Genomic DNA, 27,393 nt, shown 5'->3' with positions numbered 1-27,393 from the left:
CGATCCTTCCCGCCTCAGGATTGACAGTTTCAGAAATGGTCACTGAAGCCTAACAGTTATTCACACGTTACCTACACGCACAAGTATCTCCAATCCAGTAAGGATCACCGCTCTCACCCGTCCATTGGAAGGACTCGATCTCATCGGCCAACGCGAAGCACAGAACGCACGCCGGAATCCAACGCTGCTGCCACTTACAACTTTACATGGGCTCGTGACAAAACAGCATCCTTGTTAGGTCGAAACAAACGATTTTCAAACTAAGGACTGAGACACTCCGCTCTGGCTTTAGGTCCCAGGCGGCAGACCTGCGGAACCGCTCGCTCCCCAGCCCTTGACCATTACAGGCCACGGGTAGCGCTGCCCGGCACTGAGCTGCCACCTCTCCCACCTCCCGGCCTCCCCCCGCCAGCCCTGCAGCCGCTTCCCCCGCTTCTGCATCCAGCTGCCTCACTAGCTCTGCACACCGACTTTTGGAAGAATGAAAAATTAGAAACACCAACAGTCTCCACATTGAGACTTCAGCACTTTAATGGTTTACAGAGGACAATTTTCTTCATGTTTCCTAATCTGTCTGGATCACCAATAAATACCAGTAAAATCATCAGAGTTGGAAGGTTGTTTAACTTCAGTGATTCAGATCCTTTGCCTTCATTTTACTAAGAGTTTTCCACTGCAATTTATGGATAAAATCGCTCAGTAGTTTTTATCCATTAAGTTAGAACTTGTTTTGTTTTGCCATCAATTTCTCCTGGACCATTGTATCAAGCTTTTAAATGGCTGGATGTGTGTTAATATTCCTTTTAATTACTTGTTAATAGCTCCTGGCACAGAAATAGCTAACAAAATGACATTTCATACACATACCCTCCTAAAATTATGACAAACTCTTTTGGTGGCATTCCCAGACAATCAGGATGAAATAATTTTTGCTGTGAGGGCTTTGTAGTCCTATTTCTTTTGCCGTGCCAACATGGACATTCAACCAGCCACATGGCAAGTTATTTCAGAAGGCAAAACTTGCCAGAAATCTAAACAAAGTCAATAGTGTTTCTCTCCTTAAACCATCTCACCACGACTCCAGCAAGTGCCAAAGACAGCAAAAGGGAAAGCTGGACTGCCTGCTCTGCTTAACCATCCCACATAACCACATGCTGAGTCTCAGGGAAGACAAGGGTCCTGAAGACAGATAAATGCTGACTTTATTATCCATACAGCAATATCGAGTCTTGTTTAACCTGTATCTCAGGGTGACACAAAATGCAGAACAAAACACAAGAAACCGCATCTCAGTGGAATTAACTTTTATTGAGGGGAAAAAAGGTTTACATGTAGTTGTAGGTTTTTCCATCCATACTTTCAAAACTCCAAAAAGGGCTGGAAACAAAACTTGCTTAATCGTTATTGCAATACCAAAAAGTTGGTGGGTTTGTCTTTTTTTTTTTTTTTTTAAATGAACAACAAGTTATATGACTAATTGCTGTGTTCAATAAATATTTTTTCTCCTGCACTGATTATGGGGAAATATTCAACCAAGTACAATAAAAAACCCAGGATTTTTACAGTTTTAACTTCAAATGTTATCCACTGTGTAGCAATCGAGAAGCTTTATCTATAAAACACAGCCTTAATTTTGAGCATAGAAGGATGTGTTTTCCCAGTCAAATACCAAATTCTGCTCTAGCTCAAATAGTCTAAACTCAAAGCAACTACCTGACAAAAGAAAAAAAAAAAAAAAAAAACAAAACAAAAAAAAAAAACCCCAAACCCTCTGGTTCATGACTACCTAAGTAAATTTGTCATTACAGAAAAGGCTCAAAGTCATTACTTGTTTATCAAAGTAATAGGTAAACATTTTAACAGAAGGATTAACGAGTTACTTGGAAACGCAGGTTTATATTAAAGTATCTGAGTGTGCATACTACATATGACATGCAAGCTTTAAAAATATCAATGCTCTCTTCTCATTAGTCAGGAGTTCAATTGTTTGTAAAACAAAATAGGAATGACTTCCAAAATGTATCAGCACTTTGGGTTCTCTATTTCACTTCGCTTAAGATGTTTTACTACACAAAAACTACAACAATTACAATATTTAAGAGTATTACAATAAGAAGGGATGGAAAACAGGAATACTTCAACTCAAAATATGTATATTCTAAACGAACCAAAGATTTGTAAAAGAGCTGGATGGAGGACAAGGGAAGATGGGAGGGAGAGCAGTAGGGAAGCTAAGATCTGAACTTAGTATTTAAAAATCATGTCCACAACCATAACTCTTCTGCTCTTCAGTAGCGCCCTGGGAAGAAAAAAAAAGACACAATTACTGTAAACTAAGTGTACACCCATCATCTCAGCTTTAACATGCCCAACATTTTGCTTTCACGTTCAGAATTTCCACTGATCAATTAATAGTAACAACAAGGTTTATGCCAGCCAGATTCTCTTTATTCACTTGTATTTACTTACTTGGACTATAGGAACGGGATCTTGATCGTGATCGGTATCGACTATAATAAGGCGATGGTGATCGTCTCCTTTAAAGGAAATGAAAAAAGAAACCCAACAACATCCATTATGAAAGAAGCTTTATTCACATCACTTCTACTGAACAGAACCATTTCCTTAGCCCTGAAAGACTTGGCCTGCATGAATGATTTCAGCTTGATTTGGCTGTGGCTTACAGTTATTTAGCAAGTGTTTTTGTATTTCTCTATTTGATGGGTTTAAAAGTGTAAGATATTCCCAGACAAAGAATTTAATAAACTTTCACTAGCCTTGCAAACACATGAAGTGCTTTTCCAGATGCCCACAATTACTGCTGAACAACATTCTCTGAAACTAAGTAACTTTCAAAACAGTGAGATGGTTATGAAATGTCAAGCATTAAAAAATCCCCTCTACAAATAACCCCTTTTAAGCAGCACTGCGTATCAGATGTCTCTGGTTCTATATACAGCATGGAAAAACGAGTTCCCTTTCTATCTGTCCACTAGATTTGTAGGGCACATGGCTCTACCTCCTTCAGGTAGCAAAATTAACCCCTTGCCCAACTGTTTCTGTATAACTGAATTACCTAAACACTGACAATCATGACTTTAATTCCACAAGACCTAATGCACCGGGGCTCTAACACGCAGCAAGCACTATACAGAATCTTGCTACAAACCAAGTAATGTTTTTTGCCACCTAACTTTTCAGTTTTTCCAACAAATCCACTGTTCCTACAGAAATAAAATAAAAATTAGGTACCTGTATCTGTAGTCATATTCTTCATATCTGTCATATCCTCTGTCATACCCCCTATCATAATATGAGTCACGGCGACGACCTGCTCCACCGCCACCACCTCCTCCACTGCTATTAGGGAAATAGCAAAAAAATTACTTTAGATACCTGCTTTTCATCTTGATTGAAATTATTTAAAAGCTTTTTTTTTAAGTGTTCTTGTAAATCAGACGCTTAAGACTACGCCATGAAACAACCTAACAATGACACATTTAAAGAAAAACACCTTCAAAAAACCCCAGAAAACCCACCAGGGATTCAAGCCTAATTCACACCAAAATCAAAGGCAAATCAGAATCTTAGTATTTCAGTAAGCTAAGGGTTCATTAACTGACCGTGATGGGTATGTATTTTTTTTAAAAACAACTCCTCCAGTATTCTTTTCCAAATAAAGATACAATAAACTACAGTAGGATTTGATAGTGTATGTGATCAACAGTAATGCATTCTTTATGTTAATAACTTTGTGATAAAACACCAATGGCATAACCCTTCAAGTTTCAAAAAAGTATCTGTAGCTCTATTTCTTCAACCAGACTCCAAGCCTTCAGTTTAAATCCATTCTAGTTCCATTACAGGAAATGAGTGAGCTCCTTACTGTGTTGGCCTGCCCATGTAGATGCCTGGGGTGGGTGTATGCGCTCTCTTGGTAATCGAGTAATCCACTCGAATCCTCCTGCCATCCAGCTCCATACCGTTTGCATGCTCCATTGCCTGCAGGAGAGACATGCAACAGGGACGTGAAACCTGCAGCCTACTGGTAACTATGGAATGCTATGTACAAAATACATTATTTTCCATCAGAAAAAGCAGCCCTCGACTTGTTTTATTTAGACTGGTTACTAGTGCCCCACTGTGGCGAATGGCTCTGTGCCCTGGCCCCTTTGCCGGCAGTGTTGCAGGACTGCACTGGGGTGCCGGAGTAACGTGACACGCAATCCCTTCGGAGAGCACGGTGTTAACCACTAACACAGGCACTTTCCCTAGACTTTGCTTTCTACCCACCAGAAAGGCAAACTGAAAGTCAAACCAGCTTTTTTTCCGAAAACTGCCTCTTTCCCATCGCCGTCTCTGACCCAGAGGGGCCGGGCGGATTCTAAAGCTGTGCAGAACAGTGGCTTCCTGTAGGGTGCATATGGCCGGATTACTGCTAGTCGGCTGCCATTTCATGCTCTCCCAGCCTCCTGCCATCTCCCTTACAAGGACCTACTCCAGCAGAGCTTAGTAAAATGGCGGGTTCAGCCTACATGGATACCTAATTACAACCTTCCTCCCCACTCACTCTCACAATAGCAGCTCGCTAAAGCGATACGCGTAAGGGTCTGTGCTTTGAGAAGCCTGTGCCTTCAGACCCACCCGCCGCCCGTGCACACGCTCACTGGGTGTTCCAGCCCCTGCTCTCTAGTCTTTGAGAATCAATACAATGGCCTTTCACAAACTCAAAATCATCAAAATTATTTTTCAAAGGAGCGCAGCGTACTTCTGAGAATTATATCCATGCAACAGTAACTGAAAAAAAAAAAAAAAACCAAAACCCAAAACCAACAAACTAAACTTGCAACCATAAGAATTTAACAAATGGTTAATGCTGGACTTAAAAGCTATCAAAATTTGCAAAGCAATTTTTGGTGGTTTTGATCCTTTAATCAGCTGGCTCTAGGATCTCAGAAATAGGCACCACAGTTTGTGACACTAAGCACAGCACTGAGCCCAATATATATTATTTTAAATTTTTCCTGTGTGGAAAAGAGACACTGTTACAATCTTGAGTTAAAGAACACAACAGCTTTGCTATTATTTAACTGTGAGGAACAATACACAACCTTAAAACATGAAGGTGCCCCTAAGCAGAGCTTTTTTTTAAATAATGAAGCAAACAACTATTCAGAAATGTAACTTTTTGCAGCTCTCTAATAAGAACATTACTGAATTAACATACCAGTTATAGACCAGGAAACAAAAACCTGACATCCACATGATTTAACTGCGATGTCCCCAAACTGGAAGTGACTAAATCATCACTAACCTATTTAACTACACTTAGTTTGCATTTTAATAATGCTGTTTATATCTATACTATATCGCCACCTAGTGAGTTCTGTTCCCATACAAAAATATAACAACTGCATTTATCTAACTGCAAAGCAGAGCCAAAGAGCATTTCAGATCTTTCAACACACACTAAACTATGTTTTGTGACTAAAACAAGACTGTTTGCTTTAGTTGCCTGGCCTTGAGACTTTTTTCTTTTTTTTTAAAGTCTTGTTCCACAAGGATGATCTAAATTAAAATAAATCTGTACACACATCCTAGGAATGTCTGTACGCACAAACCTAAAAATGAAGGCTGCAAATAGCTGGCTGAAAAATTAGCTTCATGATGAAAAGCATTTTTCTGGAAACGCAGCAATATGCAAGCTTTCTTGACAGGGAAGGAGTTTTCTGCTTCATGGCATTTTTATGTCCCATCAACAAACTGCAGAGTAATAAGCTTAGCTGACAAGAAGCCACTTCAAATCCAGAACATCTGGCACACGTGCCTTAGTTAGAAGAGCAAACATCTCTTTACAAGGAAGAGTTCTTTGAAATAGGGAGCAGGAGAGAGAAGAGTAACATACCAGTAAGACAACCAAAGAGTTAATTTTGAGACTTGATTGTTTGTTTTGGAAGTGCCAAGAAATGTGTTACTTTTCAGGTTAGTTCATAGTTACCAGTCTGCATGGAAGGTGGACACCCTGGTCACAGTGTCTAATGACCCACCCGATATTAAAACTTTAATTTTCTGAGTTTTCAACAGCACTTAGCAGTAACTGCCAGCTAAAAAATTTGAAATAATAAAAATCTTTAATACAGAAATAGTAAAGCCTTTTACAGTTCCGACAGCATCCCCTAAATGCAGAAAAGCCAAAACTTACAATAAGTCAGTATGACCCCAACAATAACTGATAGTATGCATCACTCACATTCAGTCATTAGCAACTGGAAATTCCTCCCAAAGGTGTTTTCAAACTCTCTGCATCCTTCTTAATGTGCACATCTCAAGTCTTTGAAACAAAGTACCTAGGTTGACATTATTAGCTAACAACTCCTTCAAAATGACCAAAAGCCCTATTTGAAAACCTGGTTTCAGATAAGTGGTACAAGAGTATTTATTTTGTACAAAGCCTGTAAAAATGTATCTGTGATACTAGTTACTGACATTTCTGTGTTTAAAGTTCAAACAGTTTATAATAAAATTTTTGGATTTCGCCATTTTATTAGACTAGCATGTCATACTAAAAACAAATTTCCGTTTGCCTTTTTGCTGTTTTGGGGTATGTATGAATGCTGTGTTAAGAACATTTAAATGTCAAAGGGAAAAAACTGCGCATTCACTCTTAACAACGCAGAAGACATTCTCAAATACTGTTTAAGAGATAGAAGTATATTTTGCAGAGCATCAAATTAAATATTTTGAAGAGAAAAATCAAATTATATGGGATTTAAGATATACAATACCCTCTTAGGAGCCTTTAACTGTCAACAGTCCATTTTTATTTCAACCTGGTTTTCTTCCAAATATCTGAATGTTGTTAAAATATTTGCACAGCTTTTACAAAATGACAGTAAGCAAGGGAGCAAACAGGATGCCTATAAACTTGTACTATCAGTTTTGGTTGAAAATTCTAAGGAAAAAATGACTTTGTAGGCCAGAATACACATCTATACGTTTGCAGTCAAAAAGTAGAGTATGGATTTGGAATGGCACAGGTAATAATTAAATCTTACATTATAGTTTTAAACCTACAGCGGTCTATCCATAACAACAAAACTTCTTCAAATTACTCTCTGTAAAGTATTAGTTTGACAAAATGAGTAGCTCCCAAACTACAGGATCATGGCCCCCAGTGGCTCAAAACAGTTAGAAAGCATTACATTTAAGAGATTTCTATTTCATTTGGTATTTATTACAGTATATGCTATTTTCTACAGGTATTAGCATTTAGGCAGAGTAAAACAAGTTTGGAAACACCGAACTTTTAATTATATACACAAACTTACACAGGTGACTGGTATTAGTTAAGCAATCAACAATTCACTGGAAAAAAATAAGTAATCTTTTAGTCTGGATAATACAAAGATCAGTTTGGACAAACAAACAATGTGTGAAGTATGGGGAAATTTCTGCAACCTGCACTGTGATCACTGGGGGAAGGGTGTGAGGAAGAAGCCGGGAAAAGGGAAGGAGAGAACCTGACTTGGCAGAGCTGATGTCACAGTCACTTTACATTTCTACTACAGAGTTCAAGATACCATTTGTGTTGTGCAAAAGATCACCAAGCCTTCATTTCAACTGTGTCTAACTGTTTTGACTTGAATAGTCACATATGAACAATTTATGTTGGGACTCATTTTGAAAACTTACATAGTTATTTTGAAATAATGAACACAAGACACTTTTTTTTGCTCACTGTTTTTTGGGGGTTTCTTGTTTGTTTTTTTACCCAAAGTCCCTCCCGTATTTTTTCTATTGGCCTAAAAACATCATCAGATGAACAGGCATAATAGATTAGCTTTTCTCCCCCTGGTATGCTGGTATCACTAGTTCATGCCTGGATTTAACAAGGACATCTGAAAGAAAATTAAAAATCTGATGGGATGAAAAAACAAATTAAGAAACACAGCTTTTTGCACTTACTGCAGTCTGTCAAGTTGAATTCAAGTGTCCATTCCACCTTTGAATAAGAATCAATTTATACCCTAGTCTGAGGTTTTTTAAAAAATATTATCAAATATTGTAAATGATATTTTTTCAATATGTGATTTTATGAGTTTAAAAATCTATGGATTAAATGTATTCTCTTTACAGCATACTTTAAAGAGTTCCAGAGTCAAGAAATAGAGGATTTTAGAGAACCAGAATGAGTAACTGTATATATTTCTGCAAGTATTAGCAATTTCATGATATTTCAGAGTCTCCAGAAGTCTCTAATTTGTAATTCCAAACATTTGAGACCTTCTTGTGTTCTCTTCTGGTATACCAAGGGTCCCTTTTAATACCACAAACAATACTGAAAGCATTCCTTCAGCAAACTACAGGAGAAGTTTTGGTCAGTAATTATGCTTCTGAGCTAGTCTGCTTGCACCACAGATTTAATGTCTTGTAAATTAAAATGATAAACCCTGCTATTATTCCAGTCTTTGGCAACTGAATTACATTAATAGTTCAGTTGGTCTGTATAAAGTTTGTCTTGACTGCTAATGATGGGTAGGTGAATATCCTCTAATTTAACAAGAATATTGCAAAACTGCAATAAAACACTGGCTCAGTGCCAGCGTTGCCAACAGTGAAAATAATGTAAGAATAAATGCCAATCTTGAGAAACAGGTCTTCAACAGATGTTTACAGATCTTGCCCTTTCCATAATGTTGCACATGTGGTTCTGAAGACTTAGCAGAATAGCCAACATAAGACACTGCAACACACAAGGCAAAAAAGCAATACCAAATATTATTTAAGGAAGTTTTGTTGCTTTGTTTAAGAAAAACAACATAACTTCACAAAAAAATTAAAACCACTACACTTATAAGAGAGAATACCCTTTCTTCTAGGAAAAAGTAGACAGTAACGTAAGCTTTACAAATAGGCTTTGAGTAAGCACACCAAAAGAACGTTAGCAAAGGAAAGCCTCAGGTTTTCTGGACAACCAACCATCAGCCCTCAACATCAGTTCAAAGCACGATAGTAGACAACAAAAGACTGTGTCCATGACCATCTTCAACATGGGTCTGAATGTAACAGTCTAGTCGTGTGCTATTTTGCAAACACTGGACCACTGCAAGACAAGGTATTTGATGAAAAAGTAACCTACTGCCAGACCATAGCAACCTTAGCAGTTTCAAACTCAGAAGAAGAGATTCCACATGAAATCACCTTTAGAATGGATACATGCATCCAACATTTATTTCCCAGTCCCATTCAGGTGGAATGACTGAATCTACTGTGATGCTCTGACAGCTGCTCTACCTAGCACTTATCAAAAGCTAAATCTGATCCTCTTTATAACCAAGATGATCATAAACAGCTAATGCCGAGGCTGCTCTGGTGTCATAATCTATCTAAAGTTCTGAAAACCTAAAATCAGCTTAAGTGAAAATAAAATTTACTACTGCCTCTGATACTTTTAGGACTCAAACGATCACCTTTAAGAAATGCTATTTTACACTGTCTGTGTAAACACAACATAGATCTAGTTAACAATTAAAAATTTCTTTACTAGGTATGGAACTAGAAACATTGCATCACTTGGTTTCAGGATCTTCACATATAGCAACATTTTAACCAGTTCAAATAACTGATCCAATTTATAAGAGTGGTACTGGGTGACCACAAAGATCCTGAGGGATTTCAGCTGCAACAGAATCCACACATTACGGATATTGACCTATCTTAAACCAAGTTCTCGAAGTTTAAACATAACTTCTCACAATTCATTTGGTGTAAAATTTTAATATTAACAGTGTTTGAGAGCATGTCAGCTGAAAGGCTTCCCTGTGTTATCTCTCTTGGAAGGACAATAGTGAAGATGATGGGAAATGCTTGCTTTCCTGTAGAGTTCTATACGTATTTAATCCATCTGTGACTATTTCAAAAGGGCTGGAATTTAGCTAAACATCTCATCTAGAGTTTTATATTCCATTTATTTGGATGCTTAGGGTGTTGGGCTTTTTGCCGTTTTTGTTGTTTTGATTTGGAATTCTGTTTTGTTTTAAAGAGGAAAGGTATTTACTCAGAACAAAAACAATTCAAGTGTCATTGTTCTTACGGATACTCAACTTTTCAGATTTGATCTATCTTCTACACAGAGAATTACTTCATGTCCTTCAGTGTTCTCCTACAGGGCCGGTCACCAATTTTCCCACCTATAGCTACATCCCCTTTTTCTACACTACCTGCCACTTACTGCTGTATGTCAAATCTGTCCTCAAGGCCCATGAATATAAAATAAAGTCAAATGAAGAAGTTTTTCTCCCGTTCTTCATGCCAAAGTATTTCTGTTATGTAAACTCCAAGTGTTAGGACGTTTTGCATTCTTTCCCCCCCTCAGGCACTAGCCCACTGGGGAGAAAGGAATGGGTTTAGTTGCACTCCCTATTATTTCAATTCCTGCTTAAGGTGCTCACTTTTATTTCTCTATTTCTGACTGCAAGTAATAGCCTATTTTTCCTTCTTTGCACTCCAGCTTTGTGGTATCTGCCAAAACAGCTTTACACTAAATAAATTACTTCATGCTACTTACACGGAACATTTTAAGAAATGCATGGTGTCATGCATGACCATTGCCTATGGCAACTAGGAAAAACCCCTACTACTAAAGACATATGAAGTTGTAGAATAGACAAGACTGGCACATGAATGTGACAAGAAATACTGTACAAGTATTTTGGATGTTACATGTTCTACAAAACAGTCACATTTCCAAAATCCCACTGAACTCAGAGTGGAAAGAAATACAAGCCTAAAAGAAGAGAATGGGTCACCGATGGATATACAGCTATCTACCCCATTAACTCCTTTCTCAACCTGTCCAAGTGATACTGGGAAAATACAGAACAGACACCGAAGGAAGTTTTGTATCCTTTTACTTACCCCATAACCTGCAACAACCACACATAAATACATCTACAACCCTCACTCTTCCCATAAACTGATTCTCTGTGGGATCATAGCAGAAATCAAAAATAGAACTGAATCTAGCTCAATCAAGTCATCCACAAAACATTTTTTTAAATTATGAACTAGCACCAGACTTTAAATTTTTCAGCTGATAGTAGGTTCCACAGCTGTTACCTTCCCTCCCTTCAACGCACTCAAGCATTATGAATATACTTATCAAATGTAAACAGAATCAAGCAGCAAATCTGAAATGTATGCCCAAGACAATTAACCCATCAACAAGATACTTGAAGTTGGTGACTCAGTTTGCCCAAAAGAAAGAGATAACCCCACAGTGGAGGCTCAAAGAAGAAAAACAATTTTCTTTTTAAAAAAAGGATGTCTTTACTTTTAATAGCAATTTCATCTACAAATGTCAGTAAATGTAGTAAAGCTCACAGTATCCTTACACAGGTTAAAAACGTACTGCTTACTGCAGTGAACCATAATACAGGCTGCTGTTTATATTCTTTGGTTCTTTCCTTACAGTCCCATTACACTCAGTCCAGCTGTGAACAGCTATCCGTGTAACTAGCAAAATCACTGACCAAGGCTCAAATCAAGACAAGCCCCACTATTTTTCGAATGCATGATGACATGATTTTAGAGAAGAAAAAGGAAAGAGAATCTTCAGAATTCTGATACATACAGAAAACCACTCTGAAAAGTTAACTTTCACAATATTTCAGAAATACTATGAGGCTTCTATGTCTGTCTACTGAAGGAACAGACTAAAATCAAAGCCGAATACTTACTGGTGATCCAATACAGGCAGCTCATGATCAAAATTCGCCCAAGCATCTCAATATTGAACTAAAATGCTTCATCTGTTTAAAAGTGCCATGTTGTTTGAAGAAAATGTTTTAAATTAATCTCACTGTGAGAACCTGCTAGTGAATGCACACTCAAAAAAGTTTAACATATTTTCTGATATATTCATCACGACAATGCACAAAAAGCACACCTGTTAAAAGTAATAAAAGTATGAATTTACCTCTTTAGAATCATCAATTCTCTCAAAATAAACAAATGCAAATCCTCTTGATCTTCCAGTCCGTTGATCGTAAACCACATTGACACCAGTCAAGGGTCCATAACGGGAGAAGACTTCACGCAAATCTCTCTCAGTAGTATACAAACTGAGACCAAACACTCCAAGACATGTATTAGGATCTGGATTAGCCTGGTAAGACAAACGTTCAACTCCAATTAAGTTTATAAAAGACAAGTTATACACTCTCATATCAAAATTTCTCAATTATTAACAATTTTAAATATGAAGAAAACAAAACACAGTTTATTACAAAGCTTAACACTTCAACAGTTATCATTCCAATTGTAAGATATTTTCAAAAAGCAACTTCATGATTTTTATTTTAGAAAAAAGACAAAGATGAACTTCTCATGTTGGTGAAAAACTCAATTGATAAAAATTAAAGATACTGGTTACAGAAAAACTACAGCGTAACAGGAACCTATTTTGTTAGTATTTCACACGAATCACCAACAAGCTGCAGTCATGACAAGCCCATGTTAAGGTATTCAAGAGCGCACACTGCCTCCAGCTGCACACACTAAATGCATTTGAGCTCCTATGCACGGACAGCTGAACCACAATATTGCTTCTACCAAAACTTCCTCCTTCCTCAACATTTCCTACACAACTACACTGAAAGTCAGTACTTACATTTCAAAGTTTATATCTATCTGAATTTTTCATCTAGATAGTGACAAGTGTTAAAGGCCAGTTCTGTGAAACCGTAATCCAAAAGCACACACACTTTTCTAGAGCAAGACTCTTGGTTCTTTAACATGATGCAAGATGCAGATCTACTTAATACATTTAACTTCAACTAAAGGATGTCAAATACGAAGTTGTACAATTGTACAAATTACAATTTTTCTATTAGGTTCAAAGGGTATCTACATGATTGAGAGTTCATCTAACGCCAATTCCACTGAATTATTTTGATCAAAATTAACAATTTTCAGTTAAGCTTCTGGCATCTGTTATACTAGATGCAGCAATTTAAAACGGCAGCAACAGGCACAGGAAACTGGAAGTTGACACAGGTGAAATTTGTATTTCAGTTTCAGATTTTCGAGCCACTGTAATTTATGCCTCAGAGCTTGCATTCCAGCCAGATTCAAAGAATGAACAGGTTAGATCTTCTGTTGTAGTCTTCAGAGCTTTTGTTCAGGAATCCATTGTGAAAATAAAATGTCCAGACTACTTACATATTTGAAGTTTTTTTTCTTTCCACCTGTCAAAGTTCATACTTTTGTTTTAAGACATGAATTTTCTACAATTCCTTATTATAGTTGAAGAGCACAACAAAAACTGGGAGCTTGTAATTTGCAAGTTTTAATTATACCGGCTTAGGTTTCTTTTTTATTCCAAATTTCAAACTCCCTGATAATTCAGTGGCATTAACAGCTATATTCCTTTTATTACTGAAACTCTTGTGAGTCTAATGAAATCTCTCAGACTTTTACATCATCGTTTGGACAAGTCCCTCCACATAATACATATCAGTACTGTCCTTTTTTTTACCTCCCACTTACATTTAAACCCTATTACCTTTTCTGAGGCAAGAGAAGTACTGAGAAGTCTGTGCGCCCTAAGTGACAAGCAACAGTCACATCAACACTGAAATGACTAAACTGACTGTGGAGGACTAAAAGACAGCTTTTATATTATGTTTTTGTACTGCCTCTCATCAACACAGTATGCAAGTTCTCTCTACCAGATCAGAAGTAGCAAAATTGCTACCAATTTTCCTGCTGTCTTTAGGACCTTGCTATTTATGGGATTCAAATCTGGTTTATTTGAGTTTTGTTTTGATGCTACTAGAACTACTCCTTAGAATTAATGTGAAATTTACTGTGAAAACAACTTTTGTGTTTCACAGAGTCATTTCCAAGGCAAAAAGACTTCTCCGCAGAGCAAGATGTTCTAGTATTTCCTCAAGTAGTAAAGTGGATTCATTCATCCTTCACCAGCAAATCTTCTAACCCTTCTGAAGTTCAGTTATTCCTGCCAATTTTTCAAGACATTAGATTCATATTTACTACATCATGATTACACACTGGCAACAATCCACAAAATGTGTAACTATGAACACTGCTTTATAACAGCTTAAACCACTACACGTTAGTACTGCTCTAAGTCTTGCCCTTTTCCACACACTCTTGTCTTCTCCCTCACATTGGTATTATCAGGTCCTGGTGAGCTGCTTCACCAAGGTAAAAAAAATCTGTACTTTTTGACAGGACTAGTTAATATTTATATATATATACACACACCACCCCGAGAAAGTAAACCAGATTAAGGCTAAAAGGATCAGAAAAATAACACGGCCCTCCCGAATGAAGAGGCAGACCTGTGTGTGACAACACTCATTTAAATCAGCCAAAAGCGATGTGGAACCAGAAGCTAAGGCACTGGAATGGATTATAAAGAAGGGGTCCTGGTTTCAGCTGGGACAGAGTTAGTTTTCTTCCTGCTAGCTGGTCCAGTGCTGCATTTTGGATTCAGTGCGTGAATAATGCTGATAACACACTGATGTTTCAGTTGTTGCTAAGTAGCACTTATCCTACATTAAGGGGTTTTCAGTTTCCCATGCTCTGCCAGTGAGCAGGTGCACAAGAAGCTGGGGGGGCGCAGGGCCAGAACAGCTGACCCCAACGAGCCAAAGGGATACCCCATACCACAGGACGTCATGTTCAATATATAAACTGAGGCAGGGACTTGGCCAGGAAGGGCAGATCACTGCTCGGGCATCTGTCAGCAGGTGGTGAGCAACTGCACTGCACATCACTTGTCTTTCCTTGGATTTTATTTCACACTCGCTTATATTTTTTTTCCTTACTATTATTATTGTATTTTATTCTACTTTAGTTATTAAACCGTTCTTATCTCAACCCACAAAATTCTTTTTTTTGGATTCTTCTCTCCATCCCACTGGGAGGTAGAGGAATGAGCGAACAGCTGTGTGGAGCTTAACTGCCGGCTGGGGTTAAACCATGAGAGAAGGCCATTGGGAGAAATTTCTCAGAATGATGTAGGATTAGTATCTTAGATCTTGGCTGGTGTACCTATACTTCCTTCTGGCCATACAGAGATACTTCTCATTTACATGTTTAGAGGTTTACCGATTCTTTTCATAACTGCAGATTTTTCTAGTCTATTAAGATTTACACAGCTAATACCACATGGGTTTATTTCTTCAAGTTAAAGCAAATTTATACTCACAAGTATAAAATCATAAGCAACCTTCAACATAATGTGCTGTACGCTTTAAGAAAATAAAACACCTGAGAATTTACTACTTTGGCTCCTCCTGTCAATCTGATCAATACTGTCAGGTTGCAAACATGCACAGAAAAGGTCTCATTTTTGTGAAGGGTATATATACTTGGAACTGTAACAGACTATCAGAAGGGTTCAACTTCTGGAGCTGATGGAAGCAGATGTCACCCTCTCTGCGCACAGTGATTTGCAATGGTAAGATTTTCAATTAATTTCTACAACTGCCCTGCCAGTTGCAGGCCCAAGAAATAAGTGCCCAGTGCAAGGACAGAGATTGCTCCCTGCCCTCTCCAGTGACAAGACAGCAAGTCAAATTCAGCCTGCAGGTAACCTGGACTACACTGATGTAAGCAGCGACCGGTTTGTTGATACTCAGCCTTGATGAACATGACATACTCTGCTGCCAGTGTGCCTTCTCCTGTTGGACATTGGAGAATGACTACGGCTCCTTCGACGGCGGTATTCTGGTGTGTACGATCTGCTTCGAGAACGTCTCCTATGGGAATGAGAATGGGAATGGGATCTGGAACGAGTGTAACGTCTGTGCGAATGTCTTCTGGACCTGGATCTTCAACAAAGAGAAAGCTTTTAGTTAGCTCATATTCACACAATGTATTTAATTGTAAGCCTTACATTTCCTAGAGAAAAATACTTTTTTTTTTGAGGCTCTCTACAAATAAAATAGTTGAGTTACTCTTACTTTGCACATCTAAAGATTGTATGGATCTCTCAACCTGCTCCATAGCATCATTTTTTAACTTTGCAAGAGTACTTCTGGCATATAATGAGGAATTTTTGGAAAGTTCAAATTTTAAACTTTTATCATCTTGGCTGCACATGTAACTAACACTCACACAATGACACAGAAACCAGATACGCCACACTACAAAATACCGTTTTGGCTGAAAAATGGAAAGATCTACCAGCACTACAGTGCTGCAGTAGCTACAAATCAAGTTCACCTAGGTTTGAAAATTACTGAAGACAAAAACGCCCACCAAACTGCTTAACCTCGCAAGCATTTATTTGCGGACATCTAGCCAATAATAAGCTCCGTTTTAAACAGACATCATTCCATCAAAGTTGTATGATTTCATATGGGCATTACATCCTAACAGCAGGTAGTTAATTAATCTGGCTAAACACTGCAATAAGAAAAGCTGTAACATTAGGCTGAGCTGAGAATTTAGAGCACAGTAATCTTTATTGACTGCCCTGGTATGAAGTGTGTAAATAGGGAAGATGGATTACTAATCACTCCCAAGAACTGGGGAGGAGGAACAACATAATACTGTGCAATTCCTCTTCCCCCTCCAGAGCTACAAATGATGTTTTCTGGTTTCTCTCTCCATTGATGGAAGAGGGATTTGGTAGCTCTCCCCATTTTCATCAGTATGATGGTACAAGGGAAGAGAAAAGATCAGTAGTATAAGCCATGTAATATTTATGATGTACTTAGAGAGAAAAAAAAAAAAACAAACCCACACCCAAAAAACAGGCAGACATTCCTCCTCTGTTCTGAGCAAGCTCTCTCAGAACTGAAAACTGTAAAAATTTGTCTCTGCACACACACACTTGGGGTAGAAAAGGACAGAGAAGGACACACGCAGCATCGAAAAATTAATTTAAATCTTCAGCTCCCATCAACCAAGCAGCTATCTGTACCCAATTTAAGCTGTAGTTTTCAGATTTTGTTTTTAAAGCCTCGAATGAAAGAACGTCAAGAACTTCCCCAGGTAGCATCTTCCAACATTTCCAACAGTTACAGAGCTTACTCCTTTTATCTAACCCAGACTACCTTTGTTGCAATTCTCACTTGACTTCTCTTTTTTTCCTAATGGAGAGGTCCACGCAAGAGTTACCCCACCACCACTCCCCAAACATTTTGGCAGAAGGAGGAAGGAGCTTTTAGAGAATTGAGATGCAAACCCTTCTCTCTCTTCTAAGAGATAAACCTACAAATTTTAGTTGTGATTTCTATATTACTTTCTCTATTCATACCCATTCTTTATTACTCATGGAATCCTTCTCCAACTTCCTCCACCTATATGACTACTAACATGCAAATTAATATAGCCCTGTCAACATACCACAGAAGCTTTATAATTTTTACAAGTAGTGGAAATGAAATCTCATCAATGTATCAAAACAACAGGCATATGTGGTAACACTGAATTAACATGAGTAACTTCCTGGACATACCTTGATTTTGATCGTGACCTAGAGTGCGACTCAGAATGTTTGGAAGCCCTCGATGGACTGCGAGATCCTGACCTGCTCTCCGATTTTACACGAGCAGGACTCCCAGCTGGAGATTTTGACTGGGAGCGAGACTCCTAACAAAAAAGACAGTATTAAAAATGGTATTGGTTGTATAAATGCCTAACTCCTAACATTTAAAGTACAGTAATTCTATTATATTGATTGCTCCTGAAAAACAAATGGTTAGGCAATACCCTCCAAAACAAATTTCATTTTGCTAACCCACTGTTAATATTGTATGCTTTCCTCAAATAGGTCCCTGCTTGAACCAGATCACCAATTCTCTATTAACTAAGTAATCATGCAAATTCATCTACAACTTGATCATACAGACACTGGAACATAAACCATACATTTACTTAACCTAGGACCCATTCATTCTTCCAGATTCTTTTAATTCTACTTCACTCTTGCTTTCTACTTTTCTTCATTCTTCATTGAGTTTTTCATTTTTCATACTTCGTGTATTCTTCCCCAATTCAAACAATTCCTTATAGCCTTAAAAAAATATTCAAGTGCTTCTATCTGACCAATCTTCTGTTCAATTTTTTCCCCCATTCAATTTTAATTTTCTGATCTTTAATACTTTTCATTAGCCTTCTTTTATCTTGATTTATCTTCCACATTCTTGGAAAAAACTCTTCAATTTCTTCACGAACATTAACCTTAATGGAAAAAGAACATTTAGTATATTTAAGCACGTGGGGATTATAAAACTCTGCTGGAGTTCAGATGTTATCTACCAAATTGAAAAGCCAGCAGGTAAAGTGCAAGAAACTATTTTATAAAACAACTTAAAAAAAAAAATATCTTTAAAACTGTATAAGTGTCTACGTTCTAACAATGAGCTTACTGAGTTCTCAGTGGTTTACTGTATTTTCAAAGCTACCCTCCTCCCCTTTCAGATTTTTTTGGTAAGATGCATAGGTACACTAAAAACTAATTAGCACAAATATATTAAATTATTGATATCAATATTTGTGACTTACCCCCTAAAATAACAACTATGTACTTCTCAGTATCAAATATCCCAATTTCTATTCCTACACATTATTACTAAGACACTCTCAGTTTAACAGAATGGCCAAAGATTTCCAGTCAAAACCTATCTATGTACATACTTACTCACATAATACATGCACATAGATATCTGCAACATAAATTATTTTTCTTCCTACTGTTTCTTCCTCGTTGTTATCCTGTTTTCCTTGCATACAACTTAATCCATATAAAACAAGATGTATAATAGTACAGTTCAAAGCAATCCAATAAAAGACAAGACAGGAGGGTTTTTGTCTTGCATGGTAACGCACACAAGAGAAAAACTAGGAAAACAAGCAAACAAAGAGCATGTTAGGATTTCCTCACTTTTTATAGTGTGCAGCATTTCTAGGGATCTCAGCTATGAAAAACCCTCTATACTAGACACATATGTAACTTCACAAAAAAATGTACAAAATTATTAATGAAAAAAAAAAGAAAAGCATTGCAAGTTCTCCTCCCCTAAGTGTTACATTTCATGTTTACTTGTATCATTTCTCCTCCTGTCTGTTTTCACAATGTTTTTCTCAGTTTATTTCTTACTCTGCCTATGTCCAGATTTGCATTTTCTTTTGCAGTTAAACTCTTCAATACTTTGGGCTGAAGTTCCTTTCAAAGGATGCTGTCCTCACATTTCAAGACAATAAATCCACCAGAAATGGAACCCAAGAGATTCCCTGCTAACAGGTATTACAGCTATACTAACTTGCCTCTTTACCTCAAAAAAGGGACAAGGGACACATCACCTACTGAGATAAGAGGCCTCCCAAGCTTACCAGTGAAGGGCAAATTCGAAGCTTGGCTGTGACACATGGACCACATAATCAGGTCTGCATTACAGGTTACCCTTATTAAAGCTGGCTATCTACTTAAATATTACCAAATTTTATTTGGTGTTTTTATTTTTACATTTGAAACCCACCATTCACTATTAAAAATAAATTCCCTTTTAGAATTACTAACATGGTTTTTAATCACCTTGCCTCTATTTTTGTACTCTTCATTGTTTGATAGTGTCCTAAATTATTCCCTTTGCACTTCATCCCCTGCAACAACTACTGATTTATCTGGGAATTATTTCCACTGCCTACCCTAGAAAAGTGATCAGCAATATAGAAAAAATATTTAATGTGACATCATTCAGATTTAGAAAACATCCTTCAACAAAAAGACAAAGAATTCACCCTCCTCAGTCACTCCCCCATGAGGATACTGTGTTGTCCAAAATTTTTACATCTGAAAGATGAATCCTTGAACAACAAGAACTTTGGAAACTTGAACAAAACAAAATAAAAAATAAAAAATAAAAAATAAAAAATAAACCCCCCACACCAACAAAATGGATACTGCTCAATCTCACAAGTGTTGGGAGGTGCCAAAAATACCAAGGACCCAATAGCTCCCATACAGTGTAAAAGTTAGCTTCATGTCCTTAGCTATTCACTTGAAGCAGCTTATGACACCATCCACAGAGTTTCTAATAGTATCAGTTATGACAACAAATCTGTATTAAGTTGCCAAAAGCAGAAGTTACATCATTTCATGTTGGTCAAGTCCTTTTGGTACTATCTGTTTAAGCCCTTCAGGGGCCGCGCTCACACACCTACAACTTCTAAACTGAAGTGACAGCATAAATTCTTACACATTTCAAACTTCCTCAAACAAAGTATCTGTAGATGTAAACTACAGCTGAAGAGTGATTACCTGTTAGCAGCTGCATACTGTGTCTGTCATTGGCAGGCAATTACATCTCATCTTCTGATGTAACATAGATCACCTAGTTATAGCTCCTACAGTGCTTCAAAAGGAGAGACTAAGGGAATCACAATAATCTGCAAGAGTTTAAGGACTTAAGGCTGATGCTGAAAAAGTATCTAACGATTTAGATCAGCAAGACTAGAAGCAGGGTTTAAGAGATTCAGTGCTTCAAGGAATCGAAGAAAGATTTGAGAGAATTCTCCTCTTCTACTTCCTGCTATAAGGAAAGAATCAGCAAGCTGTATCTTAGTCTATATCACAGACCGACCCAATCGTTCTGCATAACCAATTTATGTCCATTCTGCAATATGAATTAAAAAATTAAATAGCTACCATTATTTCTTAGTGCATCATCTTTAATGAGAGAAAAAAACACCTCTACCATCCAAAGCATTAAAATATCTCAATTCTGTACTAGTCTTTAAGCAATCTATACATTCTGATCTTAGCTCCACTGTTATCACAGAAATTAATTTAAATACTGTTTGAGAGAAAAGACTAAAATTTCTCTCTGGATCCTCAACATTTTCTTATCTTTCTGTTCTAAAAATTCTCAGTCATTTAAGGGCCACAGATAAGACTGCATTTCTTAAACTCAGCTTCTCACCCTACAACTACCTTACAAAACAGTATGTATTTTAATGCCTTCAGCTTTATTATGCAACTGTCCAGTTACTATTTTACAAAGTTATAGGCAGATACTCCCTGTGATCATGTCAAACTATTTAGATTTGCCATCACTACAGCCTCTAGGAAGAGCCAGTCAGCTAACTTCCTAATATTCTTCAGATCAGACTTCCCTTTCAAAACAAAGGCTATACCTGTCAATAACACTTTTCCCAGGTTAAAACTAAAAACAAACAAAAATCTACCCAAAACAACACCAAAACAAACAAACAAGCCAAGCACCATACAAAAAAAAAACCAAATCCAAACACACCCCCCCAAACAAAACCAAAAGCCACACCAAAACACCCACCTAAAAGAACAGTAATAATACTAATTAAAAAAATCTCAATCGTAACAGTGTGCTTCCTCACAATAAGATGTGGCAGCTTCCTCAAGTACATACCAGGAAATGGGATTAATGATCCACCAAAAAGTAGAACTTGGAGCCAAAGAAATTATTGTAGGCAAACACAAAATCTAAAGACTGCAGCTTCAGTTACTGATTAGCTGGATAAAATGATGTGCAGCTAGAAGCATTTAGAGAGCACTGAAGAGTATTCTTTATCCTTCCTACCTTCCCTCTTCCCAGAGAGAACACCACAACACAAAGCGGTATGGAAAGGACATCCCCTGCCATCCCCCATGGTCACAAATCCAGTCACTGAACAACTATCAACAACTTTAGATGATCCAGTTGAGCAAGACATCAGTCACATCAATGCATTTCATCCATACTTTACAACTGTTAAAACCATATAATTGATGCAAGTTATCTCTACTGTTTGTCTTCCTTGCATCCTTCAAAAGAAGCACAACTTTTCCAATATAATTACTATTGTAAAATTATTCAAAACACTTCTACGCAAAGTAGAATTGCAAAGTCTTTAAGAAGTATTCTTGCAGTTTGCCACCTATCATGAGAGGGTATGATAAAGAACATGAGGGGAGGAAGGAAGAAAAAAAAATAAAACCACAACTAAATTGTTCTTTTACACCATTCTGTCTTGAACTTCTGTCATGCCTTACCTCACACCTTACCAATTCAGAGTATGACAGAAAGGCTATCAAAATTTGAAGTGAGACACTAAATAAAAAGAACTGAATAAGCTTAAATTACAGTTTCTGTAGCAAAGCATGGAAAGGGGAAGGAAAAAAAAAATCATTAAATTGCATAGAAATTTCAGTTGAAACTGATTTGACCTTGTTAAGAAGAAATACACATGGGGTGAGAAAAGGATAACACAAGTAGTCTAGAAATACCATTAAGACAGAAAAATGATAGCTCAGACTTTACAAAGTCCTATTAACAACTCCTGTCCAAACTCAAAATAAATTAAGTCCAACTTTCTAAGGGGACAGTAAAATATAAGTAGTCAAAAAATAAACAAATTTAGCAGCAGCCTATGTTCACTGGATAAACCTGTCAATTTAGTGACATCTCTTTTGTGATAAAGGGCAAGATTACATTTTAATCACCCTTGAGGTGTATCTACAAACTTTCCCTGAAACTTACAGGAAAAGTTAAGTAATCTTTGCTTCATATGTTCTATTACTCTACACTAAAATAAAACTGATCCCTTAATTATCTGTTCTATAAATATTTCAATAGTATATGTAATAATCGTCTTTATAAAAATCAATTCCTAAGTTGTGTTACCTTGAAGACATGTGTATTTTAAAATTTACCAACATCAGCAAACTTTATGCATTTCTCAGTGATACTGCTCTGACTAAAAGAAAAAAAAAAAAGAGGAAGCTTCAGCAATAAACTTTTTTGAAACTAAAAGTTAATCTTCACACTGAAGCTTGAATATATGCCTCTTAAGGGAGGGTTTTGTAGTCACTTCTTTATCACATACCTGAGATAGAAAACTGAATTTGTTTTCAAAAAGAGCAGTCTTCCCAACTGACATGGTCCAGAACAAGAAAGAATTTACTAAGCTTGGTTAATAATAAAAAAAAAAATAAAATAATAATAATAAAAAAACAAACAACAAAACCAAAACTTCCATAAAAAGTCTCCTTTCCCATACTGTTCATTAGAAAGCACTGGGTGATCACAGCACTCTCTGAGCAAATGGATAACTCCTGAACATAAGCAGACTGTCATGGCTGTATTTCACAAGGTATGGAAAGCAATGTGCCTTCCTTTCCACAGAGGTAGCAGATTGCCACTACAAGAGAGGTTGAATACAACAGCTAAAGAGACTTCCCACCCTCTCCCCCCCCCCCTTTTTTTTTTTTTGCCAAAGAAACCATCTCAAAGTTAATCAGCTTTTGAAAATTTCATGTGTTCTAATGTTAGTTAAGTATTTTGCATATAAGCTTAATGAAGCAAATACAAGACACATTCACAGTTAAATAATCCAAAAGCTGCTTGCATACACATGAACTATGCATACTTGCATACTTCCTTCAACAAGATGGCTCACATGCAAAATCATGTATTTCTTCAAGTGCTTTGTTAGACTGAGATCACTGTGAGATTCTGGACAAAGCAGGAAGAGGTATCTCATTAGAATGAAGACAAACAATGTAGAGTTCTAAACCGATGTTCTATCTTTGTTCTGATAAAAAGTTTTATCTATTTAGACAAACAGAGAATTCATATTGGTAGGAAACTACTTAACTTTTAAGACTGCAGAAATCAAACACTATCAGAAGCTCAACAAAGCAACCCATCAAAGTTTCAAGTGGGGCTTCTGAAATGCAGGTGTGCTCAGACTCCAATTTGTTCACTTTGCTGGTGAACATTATAATGAAGTTGGATCACAAAATGCGCACCAAATGAACAATGTGTTATTAAAAATAATGACAAATATGACGGCAAATAAGAGTTGCCGGTCATCTAACAGCAATAAAAAGATAAAAACCCCTTATTTGCCTAACCTGCTCACAAAGAACATGCAATAGTGATAAAATACTATGGCTTTTCCAAAAATCAAGTCACTGGATAAGAAGCACAACTTAATCTTTTTTTTCCTTCTTAATGTCCACAAACTAAGCTCTAGCACATCCACTACATTTCTAATTCTTCTGTTAAATTCTTTCCATTACATCACCACACTTGCTTGGGGGGGGGGGGGATTTCTTCTGTTCAACCAGCAACATTCTTAATACAGAACTTGCTTAAGTTGAAACAAAATGACACAAAACCAGAGCAGATGTTTATTAGCCTGAATGTATTTGATTAGAATTTGCTTAAAAAAATGTCAATACAGAAATGAGTGATCTCATGAGTAAAAACTGAAAAGCTCTACAATGATTTTACCCAATTATTTAGAAATTCAAGTTTTTAAATAGTGCAAATTACATACAGTCTCATTGAGAAGTTATTTTCATCATAATTTTAAATTTTCTGTTCAGAATAATTAACATTATGATTTTAAAATAAACTAGAAGCAAAGCATATACATGGACAGTAACTTAATGCTGCTAAAAATTCCTTTTTTAAAAGTAAAATTCCTTATAATAATGTGGAAAAACTTAAAATATTTACTGAATTATCATTATCTATATAGGAATAATTTTTCTTCACAAAATAAGCAACAAAACAGGAAAGAACTTTCTGATTCCTCTCTAAGATAAAACTTCATACGTATCAATAAGCACCTTCATCTTGGTATCAGCTACATCACTACTTGGAAGAACTTTCATTGAAGAGCTTTTGGGACATTATGCACCTACACGAAGAGAATATAAAAGGACCTGAACTCCCTTACTCCTTCAGCATTTAGTTTTTTTAAAAGCACATCACTATTTAGTATTTAAACTGAAGGTGGCAGGATAACTGAAAGCGCACTCAAGATTCTTTTTTGTGCCAGCTTATAGGAAAGTAGGCTCTTCATAAACTTTTTTTCAATGGGAGAAAACTGCAGAAATTGGAAACTCTATGCCATACTCTCTCAGTTCCTCATGCCTGCATATAGCAAACATAAGCACTGGGACATTCAGTATGTAACAGTTCCAACTGCAGACTAAACACTGAAGCCTCGAAATCACACTTGCTTAATTTCATGCCTGTGAGCACTTTCAGTGAAAATAAAATATGAAATGTTACAGTCTGAAATATATTTTCTTATTTCAAGTATTTTAGTGGCAGCACCAATAAAAAGGTATTACTGAAGAAAAAAACCAAATGCTTACAAATGTTCTTCCTTAGTAGAACAAAGAAACAAAACTATAAATGAATCAAGTACCTGCCATTATGTTCAGCTATAAAAAAATACCAGTAGACAAAACACTGCCACATGCCAGATTGACTGAGAAATTCCAGTGTTAGGGAGAAAAGAGAAGTCTTCCAAATGAAGACCCAACACAGTCAGCAGCCCTTTCCAACAGGTAACTTTCACCACAAAAAAAAAGAACAAGCCATCTAAGACATAGCAGTCACAGAAACTGCTACATAGGACTCTTCAGACTTCACTTACTCTCAAAACATTATTTGACTTCTACACTTGGCTGAAGGCATGCAGAAACACTGAAAACCACACAGCTATATCAGTTTTGTAACATGATCCACAGATCCATCAAGGAACCTAATACAAATGTTCTGTGGATGAGCCTAACAAATATTTCCCAACAAAAAACCGCACTGGAAATATAGACAAGAAAGTAACTTTTAAAAATATGGAACCTACTGTAAAATGGGAAACAAGTAAAAATCTTTAAAAATTAACTACAAAGCATACTTGTTGTTCAACTTCCTCAGACTTAGTTGGTTTTCCCTTCAGAGATTAATTTATTTAGCCGAAAAGAGCTTAGCTATATAGCCATCTTCGTCCAAGCAATCAACACAAGAACAGATTTTGTTTACCTCACCTGAGGAAGCAGCAGCAGTCACTGCACAGCCAGGTATAGTACTCTCAGCCTAAGGAATGGTTTGGGGTTTTTTACTAAAACTACCAAAGGGTAACGATATTGGTGTGAAAATAATTATTGGAATGGGACAGTGCTCTTTGAAAATTTTATTGCTTGTTTCCCCAGGCAGTAAACCTACAAAGCTGCAAAGCTGCTGTCACTGTTTCATCAGAGAAAGTCACCAAAAAGATGCTCAGGTGTTCCTCTGAACAATCTCTTAGGGTAAGCAACAACAAAAAAAAAAGTCTGCAAAATTTAAGTAAATAGCGATGGAGTGAGGACAAAGCACACATTTCATTCCTGCTCCAAGCAGCTTCTAATTCCTGCTTGCCCAGATTATCACTAAGAAAAAAAACACTGAAAATGGAAAGGACCAGTCATACGTGTACGTGAAAAACCGCATTAATCGAAGAGAAGAGAGAAGAAACAGGCCTAACAAGGTTGCAAAGCCACAGCAGCTTGCTGAGAGTCTTCAGCTGCGTTATCAATGAGTTTCAACGGTTTAACAACGAAGGCCATACCTCCCCGATGGCTTCAGGAAGCCTGGCCCGAAGAAGATCCTGTTTGCGGGCCAGCAGCCAGGAAAGGCAGCGCACCTCTCACAAAAGGACCCAGTCCTTCCTCTTTTACGCGGGTGGAGGCCTCGGCTACAGGGCGCGGGTCCGCGCTCTCCCAGCCGCGACCGGGAGCGCGGCAGCGCCCGCAGGCAGAGCCGGGGACGGGCAACGACCCCGAAGCCGAGACCCGGGAAAACGGGGCGGCTCGAGATCACGGGGAAGAGAAGAAAATAAGGGGAGAATCGGGGAGAAACACCGGGCTCCCACAGCGCTCCCAGCTCTGTTGTTACAGCCGAAGGCTGCGGTAGCAGGGCGGGGGCGAACCCAGGGCACCAGCGCGCAGGGCCCGCACCCCTGCGGAGGGGGATGAGGGCGCAGAGACGCGGTGGGAAAAGGAAGCGTGTGAGGGTTAAAGCAAAGGAGCTCAGCTCAGCGATGGGCCAGTTCCTCAGCTCCAGGTCGGAGAAGTAGAAAGGAAAAAAAACAAAACAAAACAAAACAAAACATAAAAAAAATTTTAAAAAGGGCGGTAGGGAGAGGAGGGGCACGCGAGTGGCCCACGGCCCAGCCAAAAGTCGGGCGCCTGAAGAAGCCATTTTAGAAACCCCTGACAGGCCACAGGGAGGAGAGCGGCCCCCCCCTTCCCCTTCCCCGGGTCAGGTCAGCCCCTCTCAGCACGGCCCGGGTAGAGACGGCCACTCACCCTCCCCTCGAAGTTGTTCTCCTCCACGTCGCTCATGTCGGCAGAGTCCTGACCACGGGGCTGGGGCGAACGGGGACGCTAGTCCCGAGCGGCAACTGTACCCGCGACCGCTACTGCTATTAGCGTTGCTGTTATTGTTAGCGCTACCGGTGCCGCCGCCACCTCCCTCCCGCCAGCGCCTCCCAAACCGTCTCCCGCAGCAGCGCAAAATGGCGCCTCCGCTCCGTCTGCGCCCGACACCGCGCGGG

At 37.9% G+C, this 27,393-nt stretch overlaps 1 protein-coding gene across 3 annotated transcripts; it reads right to left on the bottom strand.

Moving 5' to 3' along the window:
* Positions 1-1,289: 1,289 nt before the first annotated feature.
* On the bottom strand, positions 1,290-27,393 carry TRA2A (transformer 2 alpha homolog). Of its 3 annotated transcripts, none has more exons than XM_032991765.2 (8): positions 27,146-27,393; positions 17,498-17,631; positions 15,692-15,791; positions 11,978-12,166; positions 3,887-4,002; positions 3,253-3,360; positions 2,470-2,537; positions 1,290-2,299 (listed from the first exon to the last, which is right to left on the bottom strand). In XM_032991765.2, exons 1-8 carry the CDS (start codon positions 27,179-27,181, stop codon positions 2,289-2,291), a joined length of 762 nt encoding a protein of 253 aa, XP_032847656.1. In that variant the 5' UTR covers positions 27,182-27,393; the 3' UTR covers positions 1,290-2,288. The 3 variants fall into 3 exon arrangements, with proteins under 3 accessions (XP_032847656.1, XP_032847655.1, XP_032847657.1); XM_032991764.2 differs by having other exon boundaries at positions 15,692-15,863; positions 27,146-27,391; XM_032991766.2 differs by having other exon boundaries at positions 15,692-15,863; positions 17,498-18,222; positions 27,146-27,389.

The sequence above is a fragment of the Tyto alba genome, unplaced genomic scaffold (genome assembly GCF_018691265.1).
Source record: "Tyto alba isolate M040663 unplaced genomic scaffold, T.alba_DEE_v4.0 Super-Scaffold_38, whole genome shotgun sequence".
NCBI lineage: Eukaryota > Metazoa > Chordata > Aves > Strigiformes > Tytonidae > Tyto > Tyto alba.
Note: the sequence above shows the minus strand (reverse complement) of the source record. Positions and strands in the feature narration are given on the sequence as shown.